Raw genomic sequence first — 21,531 nt, 5'->3', positions numbered from 1 at the left:
GAATATTTCAAGGCTATTAATAGTCCTGCATTTGTGGAAAAGCTGAGTTCTGCTCAGGAGCAGTTGCTTTTTCAGTTGTTTAGACTAGTGGAAATGAGCTAGGTGCCTGTGTATCACTGAAGGCTTCTAAGTTTTCTTAAAAGAATTTCCTGCCTAGATAAAGAAGTAAGGTGCCCAAGAGAAGCACATTACTCTTAGACTGGTTCTGTTGCTTAATAAAGATAAAGAAGCTTTTAACTCATATCAAGCATGCTTATCAAAGCCTCTAGCATTTGCCCTCCTACAAAAAGGAAGTAGGGGTGTTTAATTATAGGGGTGTTTATGTTGATGCATAAAAAACACTCCCCCTCATCCTATTATACATTAAAAGAAGACCAAGTGATCAGAGACACCCACTCAAGCACTAAATCCTTGGAACAGAGGCTGCTCTTCAGCCTGGTAAGGAACATCCAAGCCTTGCTTCTACTCCAAGCATTTCCACCTGTACTGTTTCTAGATCCCTGCAGAGATGCTTGGTTTATGAGCCTGAGTGAACAGGGCAGAAGATGAGGCTGTTGCTCAGATTGGGTTTCACTGCTGTTTCCTCACATTCACACTTTTTTTAGAGCTGGTAAGTTTTACAACTTCTAATACACTGAGCCTCATTCCTCACATTTAGCTGTGACATTTAAATGCAGCAATTCCATCCAGGGGCATCAGTGAGGCCAGTCACTCTTGTCAGAGCAGACTGATCCTCCCCACCCTGGACTAACTGAAGTTTTCTGCATCTCACCTCAAACCCTGGTTCCATCTTACCAACAAGAACAGTGCTAAAAATAAATCAATATTCTGACATAATTTAGTACAAGAGGAATTGATACAGAGAGCTGGTAGAATCAACTTTATTTACAGAATGTTACTGGGAAAGTGTCAAGTTAAAAAAGTATGAAAACAATCTTACAAGGACAAGCTGGTGATTGCATGTTTTACAGGGATTGTTTTGGGAACAACCACTGGAAGAATGGGTGACCTCCAACAGCTTCCACGCTGGAGATTGCAGCTTGCTATTTCATACAACACTGTCTCTGCTGGACTGAAACAAACCCACCACAGCACACTGACAAGAGTTATAAAATACAGACAAGTGATTTTTTTTTTTCCTGCTGCTGGTTTTGCTTTCAGTGAGACCTAAGAAAGAGCAAGTCTGTGAGAGTTCTGGTTTTACTTTCACCTCTTAAAAGAGCACAATGGCCTAAGCTAGGTAGGACATGACAGCAGTACTAGACTCAACACAAGTGAGGGAGTGAAGTGAGGAACCATGCACAAGGATGGAAGAGAACATTTAACTGTTCAGGGAAGTGAAACAGGCTTAAAAGGAACATAGTATTTTAAAACCAAATATACACAGTAAGATCACAAAACTACCCCATCCTCCCCCTTTCAAGCCATAGAACAAGACTCCAAAGGCAAGTTTCACAGTAATGGCATCACCAGATGCACACTAGATTGAGGACAGTTCTTGGGACTCCCTTCTATGAACAGCACTGAAGGCAGTACAGAATATCCACAGCTATGACTCAGGAGTTGAAGGGTGAGGATTCCAAGGCTCCATTTTGATGACCTTTATTAACTGGCTTGAAAGATTAAAACAAGGAAAATACTGCAGCTAAATAAGGACCAGCACCAGCCCTCTTGAAAGAGCAATAACAGTAGGTACCTACAGACTGAAGATCTGGCTTTATCATGACTGCACCAGGTCCCATCCTCAAGGCTTTCAAAGACTAAACAATTCTCTCATTTGGTGGCGAGAGTCACAGGGAATCAGACCTTAGTTACAAAGACAGGAAGATGTGGGCTTTTACTTTGACACTTTAGCTACACTGAGTGCACAGTACGTGACAGAAAAATGTGAGAGGGAGACCTAGAGGAGATGAGCAGCAAGAAAAGGCAAAGCAACTTCATCCTGTTCACTCACACTTAGGATATGCAACTTTAATCTTAAAGAAAGTCCCACACGTACAATGGAGAAAGGTCCAAACCATAGGCACAACTAAAGCTCAACTGTTCTCAGCTACTCTTATGTACAGCTGTATAGATTCAAAAAGGCTATTCTAGGTGTGTATGTACAAAAGATTGTTTATACACAAGTCTGTACAGAAGGGTCTATACATGTAGTTTTCTGCAGAAGGAATCCATAGCTGCTACCTCTACACTAGAGAATATCAGCACTTCATTCACATATCTTACAAAAACAAACAAAAAAAAATAGACACTTCCAGGATTAAACTGGCTTTGTCGTGCATCTAAATTTCTTCAGGCTTCACTATCCAAGCCATAATGGATCCTTTAGTCTTGATGCAGACATGAGACCAGGACAGGTGCCATGTGCTTTAGTCTCTCAAAAGGAAATTCTGCACAGGAGTGCTAAAAATAAAAGCCCCAAAAAACCAAACAGAGGTGAAGTCCTGACTATGGACATTCTCATCCAGTCTAAAGAATCGCAAGTGTTCCACCCAGTGGTCACTGTTCACTGCCGGAACTCCAGTTCATCTACACTGATGACTTTGGATGGCATGGATGGAAGAGGCTGCTGCAAGACATCTGAACCAAACCATTTTGCAAGGCCAATGGGAGAGCCACTTCTCTGGCTGGGGCGATGGTCGAGCTGTGTGTGCCCGTGAGATAATCCAGTCCGAGGCAGCACATTTTGAGGGGTTGTTTGTGCACCAGCAGGTGATCCCTGTGCTCCAGAGCCTGTGAAATGCAAAGCTATTAGAGGTGGAGTAATGCCCAGCACAGATTTGCCCTTGAGCTATCACCTGAGAAGGCATGTGAGCTGAATGTGGCTTTTATTCATTCTATGAGCCCCAGGAAGTCCAGGTACCACGTGTTTATTTTCATTAGTACTCCCATAAATGGCCTGACACTGCCAGTTCCGGACACAGGCGGGTTTGAAGGGAAGACCAGGATCAAATAGCATTTCCCTGGAGAACGTGGGTGGCGTGTGGCCCAAGAAGGCTGAAAGCCTGCATACGTGCTGCAAGAGTCAGATCTGTCAGTAGCAACACATGTTCTGAAACCAAACACTTCACTTGGACTTGGTTCTGTCATAACAGCTTGCATTGGCCCAAACCACTTGAGACCCACACAAAGTTAGTGATCAAAAATGACTAAATTAAAGTAGCTTCCTGCTAGCACAGTGCACTCAACACCCCAGAAAGAAGCCTTCTAGAACTCTCACTCCTGCTGTCTGTTTCTAGCCTACCTGATCGTTGTAGCTGCTGTTGCATCATGGCGAGCTGCAAAGGTGTCCCCGAGCGTGGATTTAAGATGTGATGGCTTGCTGTTGGAAGTGGATAAAAAGGCTGGCCAAGGATGGGAGCAGACATTCCCTGCAAGTGAGACAGGTCCACTCCAGGAGGAAGCATACCTGTTGAACACGAGCAAGAAAACTTCTTATCTGATAAGCATAAGGAACTTCATGTAAAACAAAACATATGTCTTTAGATGGGCTGGAATTTATTGTCTGATTTTAAAGGTAAGTAAGTTCTGATTTAATAAAGATTACCAGTAATATCAGTTTGTGCTGCTCCTAACACAGTCTCAAAAAGAACATGCATGAACAGGGAAAAAAGTATGGATTACCTGCTTGCAGCAGAGGAAGATGTTGTGGATGGACCCCCTGTGCCATCATTCTCTGGACCAGTCCTGGGTGCAGTTGATGAGCAGGTCGTACAAGTGGTACATGGGGAACAAGGGGGACTTGATGAACAGGACGAAGGAAAGGGCCTCCTGGTACTGGGGAGGCCATTGTAGGAGTCTTCCTACCAGCTGATTTGGGCCTGTAGTCTTGCTCTTTGGTGCAACGATTTGCTTGGGTAAGAGGTGTGGAACATGCAGAGCGTTGCAGTGCAGGTAGTTTGGTACCTAAGGTGGGCAAAGTTCCTTGATCTGCATTCTCCACAGAACTAGACAGTAGGTTATCTGTAGCTAGAATTGAATACAGCTATTACAGTCCACAGCTAGAGATTGCACCTAATGAAAATTAAAGCTTAATGATTGGATTTGATAGGTTCCAGAACTAGTTGAACTGTAGTCATATATATTTAATAGTAGGCATCTTTTTTCTGGATGCTTCTGGCCAAATTATTTCAAAAAGAGTAATGAGAAGGAATATGTTCCACAGGAATCCCTGTACAGGAAGCTTCAATTAGTTTAGGATCAGAAGTAACTCCACTTTTAATTCTTATTTTTCCTTCTTAGGAATTTTGAATTGGCAGCATGGATGAGTCAGTGCCAAAGGTGACAGGAGGTACAAGAGATCCTCCCTAGACAAGAGCTGTGCCAGAAGTCTGGCCAAAGGTGGTTTTTCAGTTTAGCTGTGTTTGGGGGTTAACAGCAGCCTTCTACATCTGACATCTGCTTAGCAAGATTTGGAACACTAAAGCACCTCCAGAAGCTGCTTCCACAGACCATCCAGATGAGTTAGACAAGGCCTGAAATACCCTGGCATCAAGTACTACAGTGGAGATATTTCAGCTGGACTGCTACCACAAACTGCAAGCTGCCTCTGTGGCTACCAGTGCAGAAGCACAACGCCACATCAGTCTGAGTCAGGCAACTGGTGTTGAGCACTCCCTTTTAACAGCCTCTTACATCAGTTTGGGTGACAAAATGCTTCCCTGATCTGCTACACTTAAGAGCTTAATTGGTCTCAGCTTTGACTGTTCAGTTGTTTCAAGACAACTAAGTTTTCTATTACTGGTGTAGAGAGCTATGGAAGCATTACTGTCACTGTGCTTGTTCATCAAGAAAAGTTGCAAACAATTATGGTTCAGCCCTCTTAGTGTTGCTCAGAAATTGATAGGAAATAGAGATTAAGCCCCATCACTACGGGAAGAGTATCCTCTCCATAGTTTTGGCCCCTCCTCCCATAGGCTCCCTCCTCATCTCCACAGATCAGGAATGTCCAAAGGTGGCCTGGGTGTATTTTGTGCTGAGACAATCTGAGCCTATTCCAAATCCCTTTTGTCTGTGGTATTTTAAAGCCATAACAATACCTTCATTTGGTCTCTGATTTTCATCTTTAACATCACTGATTTTCATTTTCCCAGAAACTGGATCCTCTTTGCTCTTCTCTTTGCTCTCGTACATCTTGCGAATCACCGAGGTAGGTGTGAAGGAAGGAGACAGCTGCAGAGAACACAGTAAGAAGCTCACCTCACCCAGTGCTCATTATCCAGGCCACAATATCTCAGCTGTGGGAGGACACCAATTCCAGCACATCCTTTCCATTTAAAGCTCTTTTGAATCAGCTGCTGTGTGCCCATGATTTCACTTCACCTCATTTCATAGCTTTATTCTATAGTTTAAGCATTTCTCTTTAGCTTTTTTGCAAGTCCAATATCAAAATCTGCAGCTGTTCTCAGTTAAATGTACCTTAACAGGCTTGAAACGAAATAGCTGAGCTGTAGTGTAAGTTACAGCTGTCTCCTCTTTGCTATTGGTTCAGAAGAGCAACTCCATAGGAATTCCTATAGAGCTGCTTCATCTGCATCAGCTCAGGGCTGATGCTCTGCAGAGAACTATTGCCTCATTTGGGTTCCCCCTTTCAGAGTTCCACAGCACCTGTGGAAGTCACTCATTTGGAATATAAACCTGTATTACTTGTTTCACTTGGCAGGTGATGGTCTGTGTCAGTCCCGAGCTGCAAGTACTTGACTGATTAACTGGAAAATTCAGATGAAAACTGCATTCTACACAGTACTGAAGGCAGAGAGGTAACAGCTTGACTTTGAGATTTTACTCATTTTCAAAGTGACCCTGAAGCTCCTAGGCATTACTTCAACCCACAGACACTTTGGTCAAACACTTCATACCCAAACACCAGTGCTCTCTAAAGCACCTCAGGGCTTTCAGCACTGGTCTTAAAATTAAAGCACCAAAATATGATGGCTTGGTTTTTCACAATCACCTTTGTTTGGTTTCAGAACATGAAGTCAAGGTAACATTAATGGTATTTCTTCAGTTTTAGGTAAGACAGTGATCAGAAAAGGCTCTTTTCCAAGGTGAAGACATTCAGTTAAGCACAAAGGAAAACTCATTCCTGTATCACATGGCCACAGATAAAACATGAATGTGATGAACTCGATGGCCTCCCTTTCTCCCACTGATTACCACTGCTGTAACCTGGTAACTGCAGACACTGCCAGCTCTCCCTACAACCACTGCACATCAGGTACTGACCATGCTTGTAATGGATGCTGCAGGGGCTGGAGAAGATGCATTCCCTCTGTGTCCTGGTGCAGGGGATTTAGTCATTCGCTGCTGCCTGTGAAGGGACAGGGAGTCAGAAGAAGCTCTGCTCTTGGCACAGAATCAAAGGCAGCACTGCCAAGAACCAATGCAATCCTCAGTGACTAGTGCTAATATCTACTGACAGACAATACCCACCTTAAAAATCAGTTAACAACATACCCCTTACGTTTTGCAGTCCGTGCTCACCTGTTTCTGTAGCCATCTCTGCTTTTGTCCATTTGTGGTTTACCAAAGCCATGCTGGTAGAAATTTGCTGCATGTATGGCCAAATCATGTGGGAGTGCCAGTCCCTCTAATGCAGCTTGCTGGATCTCCAGGGGACTCATCTGAGGTAGAGTTGGATGAAAAACACACAAGTCAAAACCAGTATTTGGCTGGGTTTTAAGATATTGAAGACTGATTGCTATAGCTACTACTGTCTTCACCAACATCTGCCCACCAACAGTCTCTGTTTTATTAACAGGCAATAGCATTTTCAAAAAATTTTGTACTTCAGGTACTCTAAGATGGGCCAAATTGCAATGAGGTTTTGAGACTGTACTAAATTAGACTTTGCTTTGTTAAGTTTACTAAGAGTAAACTTAACAAAGCACAGACATCTGGATGCAACAACTAAGTGTTTCCACAAGTTAGCTCTAGACCACAGAAGACAAAGACATGCAAATACATTAAACAAAAAGCATGTCATCTAACCTGTGCAGCAACTGGGCTCATGGGCTTCCTTACACCTGGAAATGGATCACCAAGCAATTGCTGAGAACCTTGTCCAAAACCTAAAGAATATAAAACAGTTGTATTTAAAAGTACTAACAGCTTCTTTCAATCCATGGAATACACATCCCAAAGTAAAATAATGCTACATGAATGAAGGATTCCTTGTGAAGACTCTCAGCTCAGCCCCTTAAATCTACATAGAGCTACATCTCTTCCATGTCACGGAGCTGGAGAGCTACAAAAGAGGCTCCTGGTAGTGTTTTGTAGTACAAATGGCCAAGTACTCCTTGGAAGTTATTTTTACACAGTAGCTGAGGACATTATTCCTCACCAGAACTCACTGTGAGGTCTGGGTGATGAATTTAACAGTAGAGACTAGTAAGTGAAAGGGCACTTAGCACTCAAAGGCACACACTGCCCTAGTTGCCCACCAAGTGCCAGGAAATTTTTCCAGTTCTGTAAAGCAGTCTTCAAAAACCCTCAAGTAACAAAAGCCCACTTTGCAAGCAGTCTCACCAATGGGTGAAGATATTCTGTGGCGCAGGTAATCTGCAGAAGCAGCTCGTGCTGGGAACACAGGGGGGATGGGGGGAGAGGGGGCTCTCTGTGCCAGCAGGGAGGCTGCAGGCTCCAAACCTCCTATCAGGCCACTCAAGACATTCGATGAAGCAGGTCTGGTAATGGGTGGACCAAGAAGCTCCTAAGAATAATTAAAGAAAGAACATTCAAAATATGGCAAATTTACACAAACTAGCTCATTTTACTACACCACAGGCTGCCCTATTTATAGCAACTTAAAGACAAGGGGGACTTGTGCAACCAGATACACCAATCCTGGTTTGCCCAGAATTAGGCACTCAGCAAGCTTTTAATTTTCAAGCTGTAATTACAGGAAATAACATGACAAGACAAATTTTTAGGTAAACTGATCTAGTCCCTGGCTCTTTCTTTATAGTATCTTGTCTGACTGTTGATCCCATAAAGCCTCAAATGGCTTATTTTCAAATAATTTTTGTTTTCTCATTGGGGATATGCTTCTAAGTACTCCCCCCCACCCCAGTAAGAATACCTGCAGAATATTCTTTGACAGAGGCTGGCCTGACATCTCTGGAGGTGACATCAAGTGGCTTTCAAGGCTCTGCTAAGAAAATGAAAACACTGTAAATTAGACATAAATACAACCAAGCTCATTAAGAGACTATCTATATTTGTTTCAGTGACAGAAATAACTTCATCTGTTGTGTTGGAACAGTAGTTTATGCAACAGCCAAATAAAATTTCAGAAAGGGCTGAGCTAGCTCACAGATTTCCCCTAAGAAAAATGCCTGTACTAGACTGCATACAGGTATTTCACTGTGCCTCATTCAAGTTTGGATCAAATATATGAATTTATGTAACTGTGTAAACCAGAGATGGACTACTGAGCTACTGGTTAATTAAAAAAATGCACAAACTAAAAAGTTTGTACATTAAGGATTATTTAAGATATTCCTCTATGCATCAAAATTGCACATTAATGCAGAGAGACACCCAGAAGCAAAAGTATTGATTTAAGTCTGAAATCAATCTGCAATTTCTTCACAGGGCAAATTCACATTCTTCACTATCTTTTAGTGAAGTGGGAGGAGTCTAAAAGTCCTTGGCCATAGTTTGGCAGGAAAACCACATGCTTTAGACCTACTTAGTTGTTAGAAGTATCTTCTGGTGCCAGAAATATTTACTGACAGCTTCTGGGTCAAGCATACTGCTTAGGCAGTTAGTGGCAGGATGAAATTTCATCCTACAATCCCTTGCAGTTTAAACCTTACCATCATCTGTTGTTTAATATTAATCTTCCAGCTAACAAGTATTCACTTCAGTTTCATCTTAGCACAAGTGCTGTTAGAAGTCAGGTGCAAAACAACAGATTGTTCACTGATACACCTCTACTAAACAAAGGTCACTAAAAACATCTGGGCTTCAGGTAGGGGTTGGCTGTTACCCCCTGTACACACAGGGCACTGTAAACCAGAGGCACTGGCTGCACTTACATTGACTTTGGGCTGGGAAGGCAGAGTCCCGCTTGCCTTCATGCTGCTGACCAGTTTGTTAAACGCTGTCATATCCCCATCCTTCTTCATCTGTCTGGAGCCACTGACATTCAGGGCTTCTTCCATTTGCTCAGCCATAAAGGGAGTGGCAATTTTCCCCTCCTGATCCACTTTCAGACCTTTTAGCCCAGCTTCGACTTCCTCCACTGAAAGTACAACCCCTGAATGTGCTGAGAAATACAGGAGGAATACTGGTAAACCACAGTTCTGTTCTCAAGTGAGCTGATAATTCTTGTGCAGTTGTTGAATAGAAGTTGTTTGAAAACTAGAAACAGCCAAAACCTTATTTTTTTATACTGATGCTAACTATCAAACCATGACTGATCTGAGGTTAGACTGACATTCTAATATATCCAAATTCAGAGAACTGACATGCACAACTACTGCCACATAAGACTCCAGAAGAACCTGTTCAGGCTTCAGCTACTAAATTCTCACTCTTTCATTTACCCTGCAAGAAATGTTGTTACTATATTTTACAACTTTGCCTGCATTTAACAGAGAATATTCATGTGACAATTGAGTTGGTTTCTCTCAATTAGGAAAGTTTCATTTATTTTATACTCCAGGAGACCAGATGGTTTTACAGCCACAGTGCAAGCCATGCCAAATTTCTGAAGCTATCATAAGCAGAAAGAATACAAACCTGGAAAATCTAGATACTTTAGAGCCTCAGTTACACACTTAAGCTCAGTGTGTATAAAGTTTGAAGTAGATTTTTTGTTCAGAAATTAAAGCCTCTTACAGAAAGATTTCACTGGCATAACCAGCACAAGGCACAGTGCTCTTAGCAGTACTTTTTTCTGTATATGCATACATATACACATATATAACCACCTACTGGTGCCTGACATCAAGGCTAAACATGCTTTATGGACCAGCTGACACACATCACAAGGCATGACACCTTAAAAGAAAAGGAAGAAGAGACAGAAGCATGCCATGGGTTGCAGATATTGGACCAAAGAAATAAGATTTACTGGAAATTTGGGCAAGGAGGTGGAGAAAAGAAACAATGATGCAGACATGCAGCACAGAACATGAGTAAATATGATGTTGGTGGAGAGGAATTGATCTGAAAACTCCACAACACTTGAAGAGCTGTACAACATTTTCTGGGAATGCAGAGCCCAACATCAGGTACTTTTGAGTAAATGGAACCTTCCCCACAGATTTTTGTTCCTTCATCCTTGGTTTGTGAGAATCAAAGTTGAAAAAGTTTTTAGGAGGAAAGTCAGACTAAGCAGAACAGAAATAGAACTACAAGTCTTTTTAAAGTGAAATTAAGGAAGCTCTCCACATGTTAGCCAACACTCCCTACCCCTAGACTCGATGCTTAAGAATATTTGCAGTGCTTAGATGCTTTCCTTCCTAGCTGCCTCACACTATCACCTTTTCTTCAGTCCAGTTCACATGGCAATACATGCTGCTTGCCAAAGAGAAACCAATTTGGAATGAGACCTCAAGATCTCACAGAACACATGCATTTGGTACACTCCATGCATGCTATGGGCCCAGACATGCAAATCCCTACACTGGAGGCACCCTTGGAAAAAAAAAAAAAAATCCCATTCTCAAGGCACTGTGCAACTTCTTGGATACTGACACTTAATGGATCAATGTGATCCATCACAGACACTGTCAAGGATGACTGACACTGCCAGGTTTTGGTAAAGCCAGAATTTAAATGCCACAGTTTCAGAGCCGACATTACCAGTCACCAGTATGAAAAAACTGCAAATGCCATACACAAAGCTGGAAACTCAGACCAAGACTTGCATCATCTTGTAATTGTTTCTGGCCACTAAAGCAGTCTGATAAAGTGATGTCATCCTGTGATTAGGATGAAAAGAGTCAGTGATGATATTGACACAATTGAGAGCTGCTGAACACTGAGTTTTCAGTGCTGCAAGTAAAACTGTAACACTGCCTACTCCTGGGTTTGGGCAGTTGAGGTTTCCAGAATACCAAGCCTCTTGCTGCGAGATACTGCATCACAAGAACTCGACAATAGCTGAAGAGGCACTTACTGCTCTCTCTAAGCTTTTCCTTGTTGGCTGAAAGACTTGAGAGAAGAGGTTTTAAGTCCACTTTGGCTTTCTGTAGCATTTCTAGGATGTCCACTTTGTTTTCAGAGTGGTCTTCCAATGGAATGGGAGCAAAGTAGTTTCCAGAGTTCTGGCCAGGGGAGAGAATGGCTTGCTCTAGACCTGAAACAGCAAAACCAGGAGCACTGCGACATCAGTTTACCAACCCAATGGCTCAAGATGAACATACACTGGCAACCAACTTCAGCATGTCACTGCAAAGTTATGCCTCACACCCCTTGCCCAAGATCAGCTGGGAAGTCATCAGGAAGTACTGACAAGAACATTTATTAAAAAAGAACTTACAGCTGCTTACTCTAAGAGCTTCCAAAAGAACGCCAAGTGCTTAAACTGTGGGAGAATTCCCTGTCCTAAAGCCTTATCTGTCATCTTCTTATTGAACGAGTAAGAAAGAATGTGGAAGGAGGCTCCCTGACCCTGCACTGTCCTGCAGCCTTACCTGCTAGCCTCTCCAGCTCCTCATGAGGGGTAGATCTCAAGCTGCTGGACCGACTTCCAGAACGACTGGGATTAGAAAACCACCTGCTGAACCTGCTGGCAGACACTGAACCTTCCCCCAGCACATCCTCTATCATCTAAGGGAGGGAAAACAGAAAAAATCTTAACATAAGCAAGATCAGCAACATTTCTGAGAAGCTTTACTGTGCAAGCAAGATTCTTCTGCTACAGACAACGAGATGCTGCTCACAGAGTTTCAAAGCTTTGACGTGCTTTTTTCTTGCAGACAGTTAACCCAGCATACACCCCTAACTGACACCAAATATTTACTCACAGTAAAACTGTAACTGAAAAAGCACAGTCAGAGCTCCAACCAAAGGCCATTAACTAGACCATTTTAAAGTGCAAGTGTCAAAAGAACCCCAAGTATTTAAAAACCAGTGCATTATAAAAATATAACTCAAACTAAAGCTTCAAGACAGTACCCAGTTAAAGCCTGGCTCAATAGGCACAGACACAGTTTCAGGCAGCATGTTTTCTGTTAGACAAAAGGAAGAGCAGCTTCTTCCTCTCAGAGAAATTAGTCTTTTTCTGACACAAGGAGCACTCAACACTATTTACAACAGAGAAAAAAACAGTATTGCTCCATTTGGTTTTGATGGCTTGACTCTAACATATTAGAAGAATTAAGACAATAAATGTACAAACCTATGATAACACTTGCCACAGACATATCACCAGTACAAAGAAACTCACATTTATGACAAGTTTTAACATCTGCCCATCTGCCTCATCAGCAGGTTTTTTCACTTGGGAAATCCCTGCTTTTAAAAGGAGTCACCCCCTTGCACACATGCTGAAAATCAGATTATCGAGTCTGAAGAAGCCATTCACAACTTGCACTGGGAGAATGAACACTCCTCTGTGTATCTGTCCAATCACTGGCACCATATAATGACTCTCTTCTAATGCAAGCAGCTTGTCCACATTAAAGATTAGGTCAGAAGTCCATTTGTTTTTAAACCTCAACACTTCTAAACCATGTCAGGTCTGTTTGTTTGCAGTCAGAACACAATTTTTGACTTTTGACTGAATTGGTAGGCTGTGTTTATCCACCACAGGAGTAACAGTTCTAAAACATTAATTAACCTCTTAAAGGTTTAAGTAATAAAGATTCAAACCCTTTCAGACATACATCCTTTCAGGCACTAGTGTCTCCAGGCTCACTGCCTGCCAGGAAGTCTGCACAGGAGATCTGCTTGCTGCATTTCCCAGACTAAGATAGAAAAGGCTGTCTTCAGCTAGACTAAATTTGTACAGTGAATCTTCTCTGAACCTATCTTTGATAATTCCAAAGAATATCCGTTCAGAATGTCAATTTTGAGCCTTCAAGTAATGACCAAAAGAAAGGAAAAATGGTCAGCTAGTCTGCCTCAAACACTTTGGAGATGGAGCCAGTCCCAGGGATAACACCCTGGTAGAAACATCATAACACTCCAAAGGTAAATCTCTGCAAATTCATCTTAAACTTACACACTTCATAAAGGAACTTCCACAAAGAGAGAAGTTTTAGCTTTCACAGAATGCAGCTGCAGCAAAAATGCTTCTCATGAATACACCCAGTCTTAAACCCCAGAAAACTCACTGAAGCCAGGCCAGGAACACTTTTATCCAAGTTAAAGAACTCATTGAAGTCAAACTCTCCTGGAGCTGGTTCTTGTAAAACAGCTTCTCTAGGAACTTCTTGATCTGCTGGAGCTTCATTGGCAAGGACAGCTTGCACTTCATCCTCTTCTGCCACTCCACCATTGCATTCTATGCCTTAAAAAGAAAACCAAGTGACTGCTGAATCACTGAATTAGACTATTTCCTGTGGGAACAGTGCCTGATAGCCAGTGCACTTGCCCAGGGATTAGAAGCACAGGCCCAAAAAAACCCAGCCCCCATCTGATACCTCATCAGTTACACTCCACTGGCTCCTGCAAGAGAAAATGCACCCACTACAACTCCTAGCACACAGCTTCTAGTCTGGTAAGACTATCTAGCTCAAAAAAATAAGAATTGCCATTGAACAGGGCACAAACAACTGCATCCTGATCAGCCTGGGCTGTTATGCCACACCAAGCACATACAGCTGTTGCAGAAAGTCAACAGCTGCTGCTGGTTTTTCATCAAGAATCCTTTGGCAGCTCCTGCCTTCTTGACATGGGTTCTTAATAGTCAACATATGACAAATACTGCTTCTCCTTCACCAGGAGCAAGGCACTTCTCACTTTAAAGACTTTTCAGCAAGCTTGCACAGGGCACTTCAAAAAACTTGTGACAGGGCTCAGTTTTGCAGCCTGTGCTCGGAACTGCACTACAATGCAGTTATGCTGTCCACCTGCAGAATTTCTAGAATTAAAAAGTCATCTCTCTTGCCATACTGCAACTGTTTTTTTAATCATCCAATGACTGCACACAAATTCAAGTTTCCTAATTCAGTTTAAAGCTGTGTATGTTACTGGAAGATGTATGCCCAGATCAGTGTTCCTAATGTTAGTATTACCATAAGGAAAAAAAAAACTATTTCAAGTACCTCAGAGCATTAGTTTAATTTAAACAGAGCCTTTAGCACCCAGCAGGATACAGAAATTAACAAGACCTTTAGAATAACCTATCAACTTCTGATATCATTCAGCATCCATACAAGGTTCTATCCCAGCCTCTCAATCTTGCCTCTCTTTGGAAAAAAAAAAAAGTAATTTCTCACCTAATTGATCTTTCAGATTACTAATACCATTATAGGCTTTACATCTTGTGCTTCAGGATTACCAAAAGCAATTCAAGCTTAAGATAAAGACTTTCATTTGCACCTGTCTGGATCTGTAACAGTCACCTCCACAGCCAGCAATGTGCCCCACTAGCAGAAGAGCAGAGCTTCCCTGAGGTTTGCCCTTACCTTCCTTCAGCGAGGCTGTGCGTCGCCTCGTACGTTTCCTCCCTTTGTGATCTTCCTCCAGAATTTTATCATCAAAGCCTGTCAGCTCAATGGTTTCAGACTGACTTGTAGGCCCAGCAGAGAACCACTCAGGTTCCTCTTCAGTGTAGGAATCATTCCTTCTTCGCTCCCCAAAGACACGTTTGCTGTCACCAAATTCCCTCTGAAGGCAGATATTAAGAATATTAGCCTTAATAAATACTGCTTCCTAAGAATCTTCCCCAGCTTCCACCTTTCACACCAGTTCTGGGTATTTTTACATGTGTATGCAACCTCCCTGTATGCTCTGTAAGCTTTTAAATTTAAAGCTTCACAGATGAATTTCTGCTTCATTACACCAAAAGCTATTGATCTGCAAGTGCTTCCATAAACTCAGTTTTGCAGCCTAAGAGTTAACAGTTACTTTTTTTAAAAAAAAGCATTAAAAAAAAGCCTGAAAGCATGGCAAGCTCCCATTTGCTGAGGTTATGCTTGCTGACAATTGCCAGGTCAAGAACTACAAATGAACTATTAGACTTTTGAACCTCGTGCTAGTAAAAGTCAGCCATGGGCAGGGTTTGTCTGATAAACAGCATTACATACATCCCTGTAAGCTCTCTGTAACTAAGTTTTGAAACACCAAGTGCTCACCCTTCACACCCTAATAAAGGACCTGCTTGCACAGAACACTTAGCTGCTGCATGCAGCTCACCCGCCCCAGGTGTCCAAGCCCCCAATTTAACATGCACTCAGGAAAAGGAGGAACCGACCCTGAAGCGTTTGTCCTTGTAGTCCCTGTCACGATCCCGGTCTCTGGCGTCCCTGGAGTCACCGCCCCGATGGTCCTTGTCGAAGTTCCTGGAGGAGATGATCCTGCCGCTGCCAATCCTGCGGCCGCCGATGACGCGCACGCCGTCGCTGTCCTTCTCCAGGGGGCTCCCCGCCCGACGGGAGCTGACGGATGCGGTCACGTGACAGCCACCCCCGAAGCTTCGCCTCTGGGGACTCAGGACTACGTCCAAGTCATCTTCTTTCACTCGCTCTCTTGGATCTGCACGTCAAAGACCACACAAAAAGCAGCAATTTAATGTATTAAAGACAAGCGAGTTGTGTGTACAGCACCCCTCTGCTCCATAGCCTTGCTGCTATCCCAAGGCTTTTAAAGGAAAATGCTCATGATTTATTTCTGTGAAGCTGATCTAGCTGAGACCACAGGAAGTGCAAACAAAAAATGCACAGATGGGTATTGAGGAATTACTGTGGTCTCCTAGAAGTACCTGCTTTCCCACTATTAGACCTTTTAACTGCTCAGCTTTGAGTTACAGGGAAATTGTCCCAGCACTTGCATTTTACATATGTATTCACTACTACAGAGCAAGAATAGCAGGATATAACTGACTGTTGCACAGGTTTGTTCTTAGGTAACAGTCACCAGAAACCCACTATAGTCTAGTTGGAACTAGCAAGATTTCTTTGACAATAATCCTGCGCAGCCAAACAATTTTCAGAGCCTTTGTTTGGTCTCCTTTGTGTTATCCCAACAGAAAGGTTTTGCCAACAGCCCAGGTTCAGTTTTGAGCCATGTGCTGTAGAACACACTCACCTACTATTCTACGCATAAGAGAAGTCCGATCTGAATCCAAATCTTTTTTAAAGCTTTCCACTGGTGAAGTTCTCCCTGAAGCTGGATATAAAGATGCATGCCACTTCTCTGGATCCCAGACACCATCACTAGGAAAATAAAATTGCAGGATTGTTTGCTACCTTGTAGTCTAATAAATGCTTCATAATGCTGCTGCTGGAAACCTAGAATTCACTAGTTAGCAACCAGTACAAGTGAATTATCCTTCATACCCAACTTTGAAATCTGCTGTACTATGGTTTATTACTTCACACATAGTATTTGGATTTCTTCTGTAACAACAAGGAAGTACAATACCCAGTATCAGATTTTAAAAGACCAGTTATTGTTGAAGCTTGCCTGGTACACTGAAAAACAGTTCAAGTAGATCATATGTGCTGCTCTTAAGCATTTGGGTAATTTTACCTCAATCTCACACTTCCACAATAAATTCATCTGAATAGTAAAGAAACTGCTCCTTAATAAACTTACAAATGCTAGCCAAGAACACTCACCTACATTTTTTAGTGAGGTACAGTAACAACATGGGACAGTAATCCACTAAGCAAGGCAGCTTGTTACAGCCTGACCCAGTCTGTGCTACACACCCATCCATGTTCTTGGTACTTCTTCCTGCAAGTCTAAGACTTGTGCTGTGGAAAGTTATGAGATCCAGCAAAAATAATCTCTGTTCAAAGAACAAAATCCTTGGCCAGAGAATTGAGCCCTTCCTAGCAGATTAGTACTTCTGAAAACTGGACTCTGCAGCAGTCTGAACTTTGTGGCACATATACCTCCCATCAACATAAGAGCATTTCTTAGCTAAGTGCTTTTTGCAATTTAAACTTTTACTTTGAAAGAAATGTATATAGCCTTTGTATAATCAAGAAAATACCTGTCATATTTTTCAGAAAGACAAGAAGGTCTTTTTTTAGAGTAGGGACGCTCTTTAATATCCAGCAACTCCTCCTAGGAAAAAAAAAAAAAAAAAAAAAATCAAGACATGAGTTTTGATTCACACCCTGACAAGATTTAAGTGTCTCAAACCATCTATTCCAGACTGCCTGTCCAATTTAGTGTTTTAATTTGACAGCCCAGGTTTCCGAATACGTTGTTTCCTATCCTGTGAAATACAGCACTGAAAATTTGTATTTGTTCTACCAGTGGCCACTGATCAAACACTTATTCAAAGCACTAAGCCTTACTAGGCCAGGTTCAGTTTCTCGTGAACACTCCAAGGCTGCTCGCACCATAAATGTTTATGTATTCACTTCCCTGGACAGTTCAGCTTAAAAGCAACACAGGCATCATGGACACCAGTGCTGGTGAGTTCTCAAGAAGGAATCAAAATTGCTGTGGTTAATGCTATATAAGGTTCAGCAGGTAAAAAAAGCATTAGTACAATTTCAGTTACTGGTGTAGATCTGGGAATTCTAGTCAAGCTTCCCATTTCTGACCACCACCAACTCCAAGATACTATGATATGTGTTATACAATTACCCATTCCACCCAACACCAAATCAATGCTGAATGATTTGGTGAACTTGTTTTCCCACTTTCTACCAGCTTTGAACAGCCCTTAGCTTACCACTGTACACCCTGAGCAGTCACTCCACTGGCAACCAGTGCAGTCTCTGCACTGCAGTTTGCTGCATTCAGAAAGCATGATTAGTGGTGTGACCATCAGTGCTTTAAATCAACATTAATTCTGCTGCAGTTAAGATGCACACTTCTAGTTACACTTACTCATTCTCCCAAGATCCCCTTTCTTCAACCTACCCCAATCCCAACTGTACTGAATTGATTCAGAACTGTGCAGGGATCAGTGGGCAGCTGGAAGGATAAAGAAATCCTAACAGCAGACACCATACATCAGCCAAACTGAATGAAATCTCTTGACCCTTTCCCCCCAAAAATACAAAATCCTTCAGAACTCTTACATATTTTCCCCCACATGATTAAAATCAGTCATTAACTATGTGAGTTTAACACTTGCTCTAGGTGGAAATTTGGTAGCTGGATAAAACCTTAACATCCCTCCCACCCCAGGCATCACCCTGTATTAGACCTCAGCAAAAAGAGTGCCATTAAAGGGAGCCTGGCCTCCCTGCCCACAGCTTCCCAAAATAAACCTCAATCTGCGAGGAACATCAGTGCTGTAATACTATCAGAGCCTGATGCACTGACACTACAAGTATTAACAGCCCTGTCCATCACCAGACTGGGACTGGGTTGTTTTGCTGGCCACGAGAGGGAGTCCACAGGCTCTCATTCACATCCTATCACAATTCTTCCACTCAAGTGAGGAAAATTTGAATTGTTTCTTGCCTTTCACTCATTAGCTGTGCACCCTTGGGGGAACAACTTCCCAAGAATCAGAAAAGACACAGCCTAAACTGTAGAGCACTCCTGTAAGAAAGGAGATAAATGCTGGCACTTCCACCTGTGGGGTTTTATGCTTAATTCACACACATTCTAAGCAGGCTGGGGGGAAAAGTGTGCTCAGCTGTTATCACACAGCTTTAAGCAGACAGTTAAAACTACTCAGAGAATGAGCCAGATGTTTTCCTAGTGGTAGTAAATGAATATAAACCATTAAAGGAAATCACTCCTCTTTCTATCAGCAGCACATACCTCAAAACAGTGTTCCCTCAATCTCTAATTAGTAGGAAACTGGAACACATGAAAATGCCCTACAATGCCGATTACCTCACCTACTGAAAATATTTGAGCTGTAACACGTAGAGAAACTATGTGATGTAAAGTATTTTAACACAGACTGATTTCTGGTATTTCTTGATTTAGGCTCCTTGGAAACCAACTGATAAACAAGACTAGGCACCTTCTGGCACTAGTTCTGCAACTTTATCCTGGTCAGAAACCATAGGTACTTCATTAACAAAACTGAAGCTACTAAGGCATTGCTTTCAGTCAACAGCCACCATCAGCATGGGCTGAACATTGCCCTAAAAAGCAGAGCAGAAATTGAAGCTGAATTCAGCTACTACACAAGAGGACTTTGGCAAGACTGAAAGAGAATAGAGACCACTTTTTCAGCAGGGCAGCTTTAAAAACAGCTCCTCTCTTTCACTTAGCAGTTAACTGACTAACTAGGTCTGAATAACAGTATACTTTGCATCCTCAAAAGTTAAGGGCACATCTTTTCTCAGAAGTTAGAGATTTAGAAAGCTGTACTATTCCCAAGAGGTTTGGCCAATTCTGAAGTATGTGGTTTATTGTTGATGTCTACTTAAAATAAGCTAGAGCTCCACTATCTCAACTGAACATAGCCACAATGATAACTTCTTTTTCCTTTAAAAAACAACCTGCTAAAAAGCCAACAGCTCTGAATTCCTCAAGAAAGATAACACAGTCAGCAACAATAAACTATCTCTCCTGTTCCACACTTCAGGCCATTTGCTGCAAAGTATCTTAACAGCTTTTTACAAAGCAATGACCACCTGTTCCCACAGCTTGCAGCCATGGGAAAATCAACCACCATTACAGACTCTTCCCAAAGGCATTTTTCAGCAGTGGTACCAAACCCCCAAAAAAATCTGAATCCTAAACCCTACAGCATATCAAGCTCACTTAGTAATGGAACAATCTTTTTTTATTTGCAGCAACTTGGCTCTTCTTCTTTCCCTCATACATATATTTAGGCATCACAGTTAAACAAAAGCACCTGTGTTAACGTTAGAACACTAAGCATTGATTAGAGTCACAACTGTTTAGGCTTCCAGCAACCAAATATGAGAATTCTAAGGTCACAAAAAAGACACCCAGTAAACATATGAGAGATCCTGATAAGATCAAGTGTGCTACACCTTCCTAGGAAATGGCATCTACAGCAAGAAAACATTTCTGGTCAACTTCTTAAAAGAACACTGCTGAAAACAGAACCACGAAGTACTTGAGAAAGCTGGTAGAACAACATACTTCAGTCTCTACAATAATCTCTGAGCACATGCTGTGGGGTGCTCAGATATTAAAATAAGGTGGTGGGAATCAAAAGCATATCGAGGACAAGATTGCACAACTGCATCACATTTAACAAGCTGCTCATTTGATAGCACTTTGTAAATCCTAATCCAGGCAAAGGCTTTTCAGCTTTCACCTCACCGTTTCCCCCTCACAGGAGCCTGCACCTCCCACTCTACTCCTGTGAACGAGAACTTCCACGCACAACTCAGAGATGAAAGGAGAGTGAGCTAACCTTTGTGTAACGATGTGGGTATTTAGTTGTAATTCTGTTCAGCTCCAGGAAAGCATCGCCATTTTCGGTTTCTGTTGCTGCACCTCCTCTTTTATCCATGGTTACTTCAAAGCCTTCGACCGCGGAGCTAATTAAAACAAAACCACCCCGTCAGATTTCGAGACGTACCTTTCTAGAGGGTGCATTTTCTCTCCAGCCGGAGTCAGTTTAGCACTCGGGCACAGCAAAGTAGAGCCGCGCTCCCCAGCAGCGCCTGTCCCTTCCCAACCCTGCCCCTTCCCCCGGCCCAGCCAGGCGGCTCTGGCTGAAGGGTCCGAGCCGCTCCGGCAGCGCGGCCTGCCCTACCCCGCGCTGGGGCGGCTCCAGCACTCGCAGTATCGGTCTGCGGGCACGGCCGGGGCGCGCGGCCGCCGGGACCCGCACCCCCACACAGCCCGCGGGGCCCTGAGGGGCCGGGCGCCGCTCGCCCCGCGGCGCGGGGGCAGCGCGGCCCAGGCGCCGTCCCGAGGTGCCGGAGCCGGGGAGGGGAACGGCGGCAGTGGGGCAGGTGACTCAGCGGATCCCCGCCCGGCCGCACTCACCGGCGGGTGTCCCGCGCCGCTCCGCTCCGCTTAAGGCCTCACTGCCGCCCGCGGCGTTTCCTGCTCCGGCCGCCGGCCCCACTTCTTCCCCGCCCGCCCCCACTGAGGGGCCGCACGCGCCCCGGGCCGGCGCCGCCGCCGCCACCGCCCCCCCCCCCCCAGCCCCGGCCGCCCCGCGCAGCCCCGCGCGCCGCCGCCGCCGCTCCCGCTCCGCCCGGCGCCGCCTCCGCTCAGCCGCCGTAGCCGGGGCCTCGCGCCGCCCGCTCCGCACCCATTTAACGCCCCGCGCGCAGGCGCGTCGGGCGCGCGCGCCGGGGGCTCCCCCGCCTGCCGCCTGCCCGCGAATGGGCGGCGGGAGTCGCTGACGGCGGCCGGGTTGCGTTCCCGCCCTGTGTCCCCGCCGCCGGCCGCCCGCGGAACCGGCGTCTCACCCTGCGAGCGGTGCGGTGGGTGAAGAGAGGCGCGGGGCACGGCGAGGGCCTGCAGGCAGTCTGGGCGGGCAGCCCT

At 43.8% G+C, this 21,531-nt stretch overlaps 1 protein-coding gene across 5 annotated transcripts; it reads right to left on the bottom strand.

The window, feature by feature from the left end:
• Positions 1-867: 867 nt before the first annotated feature.
• Positions 868-21,164, bottom strand: EIF4ENIF1 (eukaryotic translation initiation factor 4E nuclear import factor 1). Of its 5 annotated transcripts, none has more exons than XM_059863085.1 (19): positions 21,025-21,164; positions 20,444-20,570; positions 17,123-17,196; positions 16,210-16,337; positions 15,377-15,657; positions 14,589-14,790; positions 13,293-13,468; positions 11,649-11,784; positions 11,132-11,311; positions 9,042-9,271; positions 8,081-8,152; positions 7,528-7,711; positions 6,991-7,070; positions 6,484-6,623; positions 6,226-6,310; positions 5,040-5,172; positions 3,625-3,969; positions 3,245-3,409; positions 868-2,733 (listed from the first exon to the last, which is right to left on the bottom strand). In XM_059863085.1, exons 2-19 carry the CDS (start codon positions 20,540-20,542, stop codon positions 2,507-2,509), a joined length of 2,937 nt encoding a protein of 978 aa, XP_059719068.1. In that variant the 5' UTR covers positions 20,543-20,570; positions 21,025-21,164; the 3' UTR covers positions 868-2,506. The 5 variants fall into 5 exon arrangements, with proteins under 5 accessions (XP_059719068.1, XP_059719071.1, XP_059719073.1 ...); XM_059863088.1 differs by having other exon boundaries at positions 3,625-3,906; XM_059863090.1 differs by having other exon boundaries at positions 3,625-3,687.
• Positions 21,165-21,531: the final 367 nt, after the last annotated feature.

The sequence above is a fragment of the Haemorhous mexicanus genome, chromosome 19, assembly GCF_027477595.1.
Source record: "Haemorhous mexicanus isolate bHaeMex1 chromosome 19, bHaeMex1.pri, whole genome shotgun sequence".
Classification (NCBI taxonomy): Eukaryota; Metazoa; Chordata; class Aves; order Passeriformes; family Fringillidae; genus Haemorhous; species Haemorhous mexicanus.
This window is presented reverse-complemented; position numbering and strand designations above follow the sequence as displayed.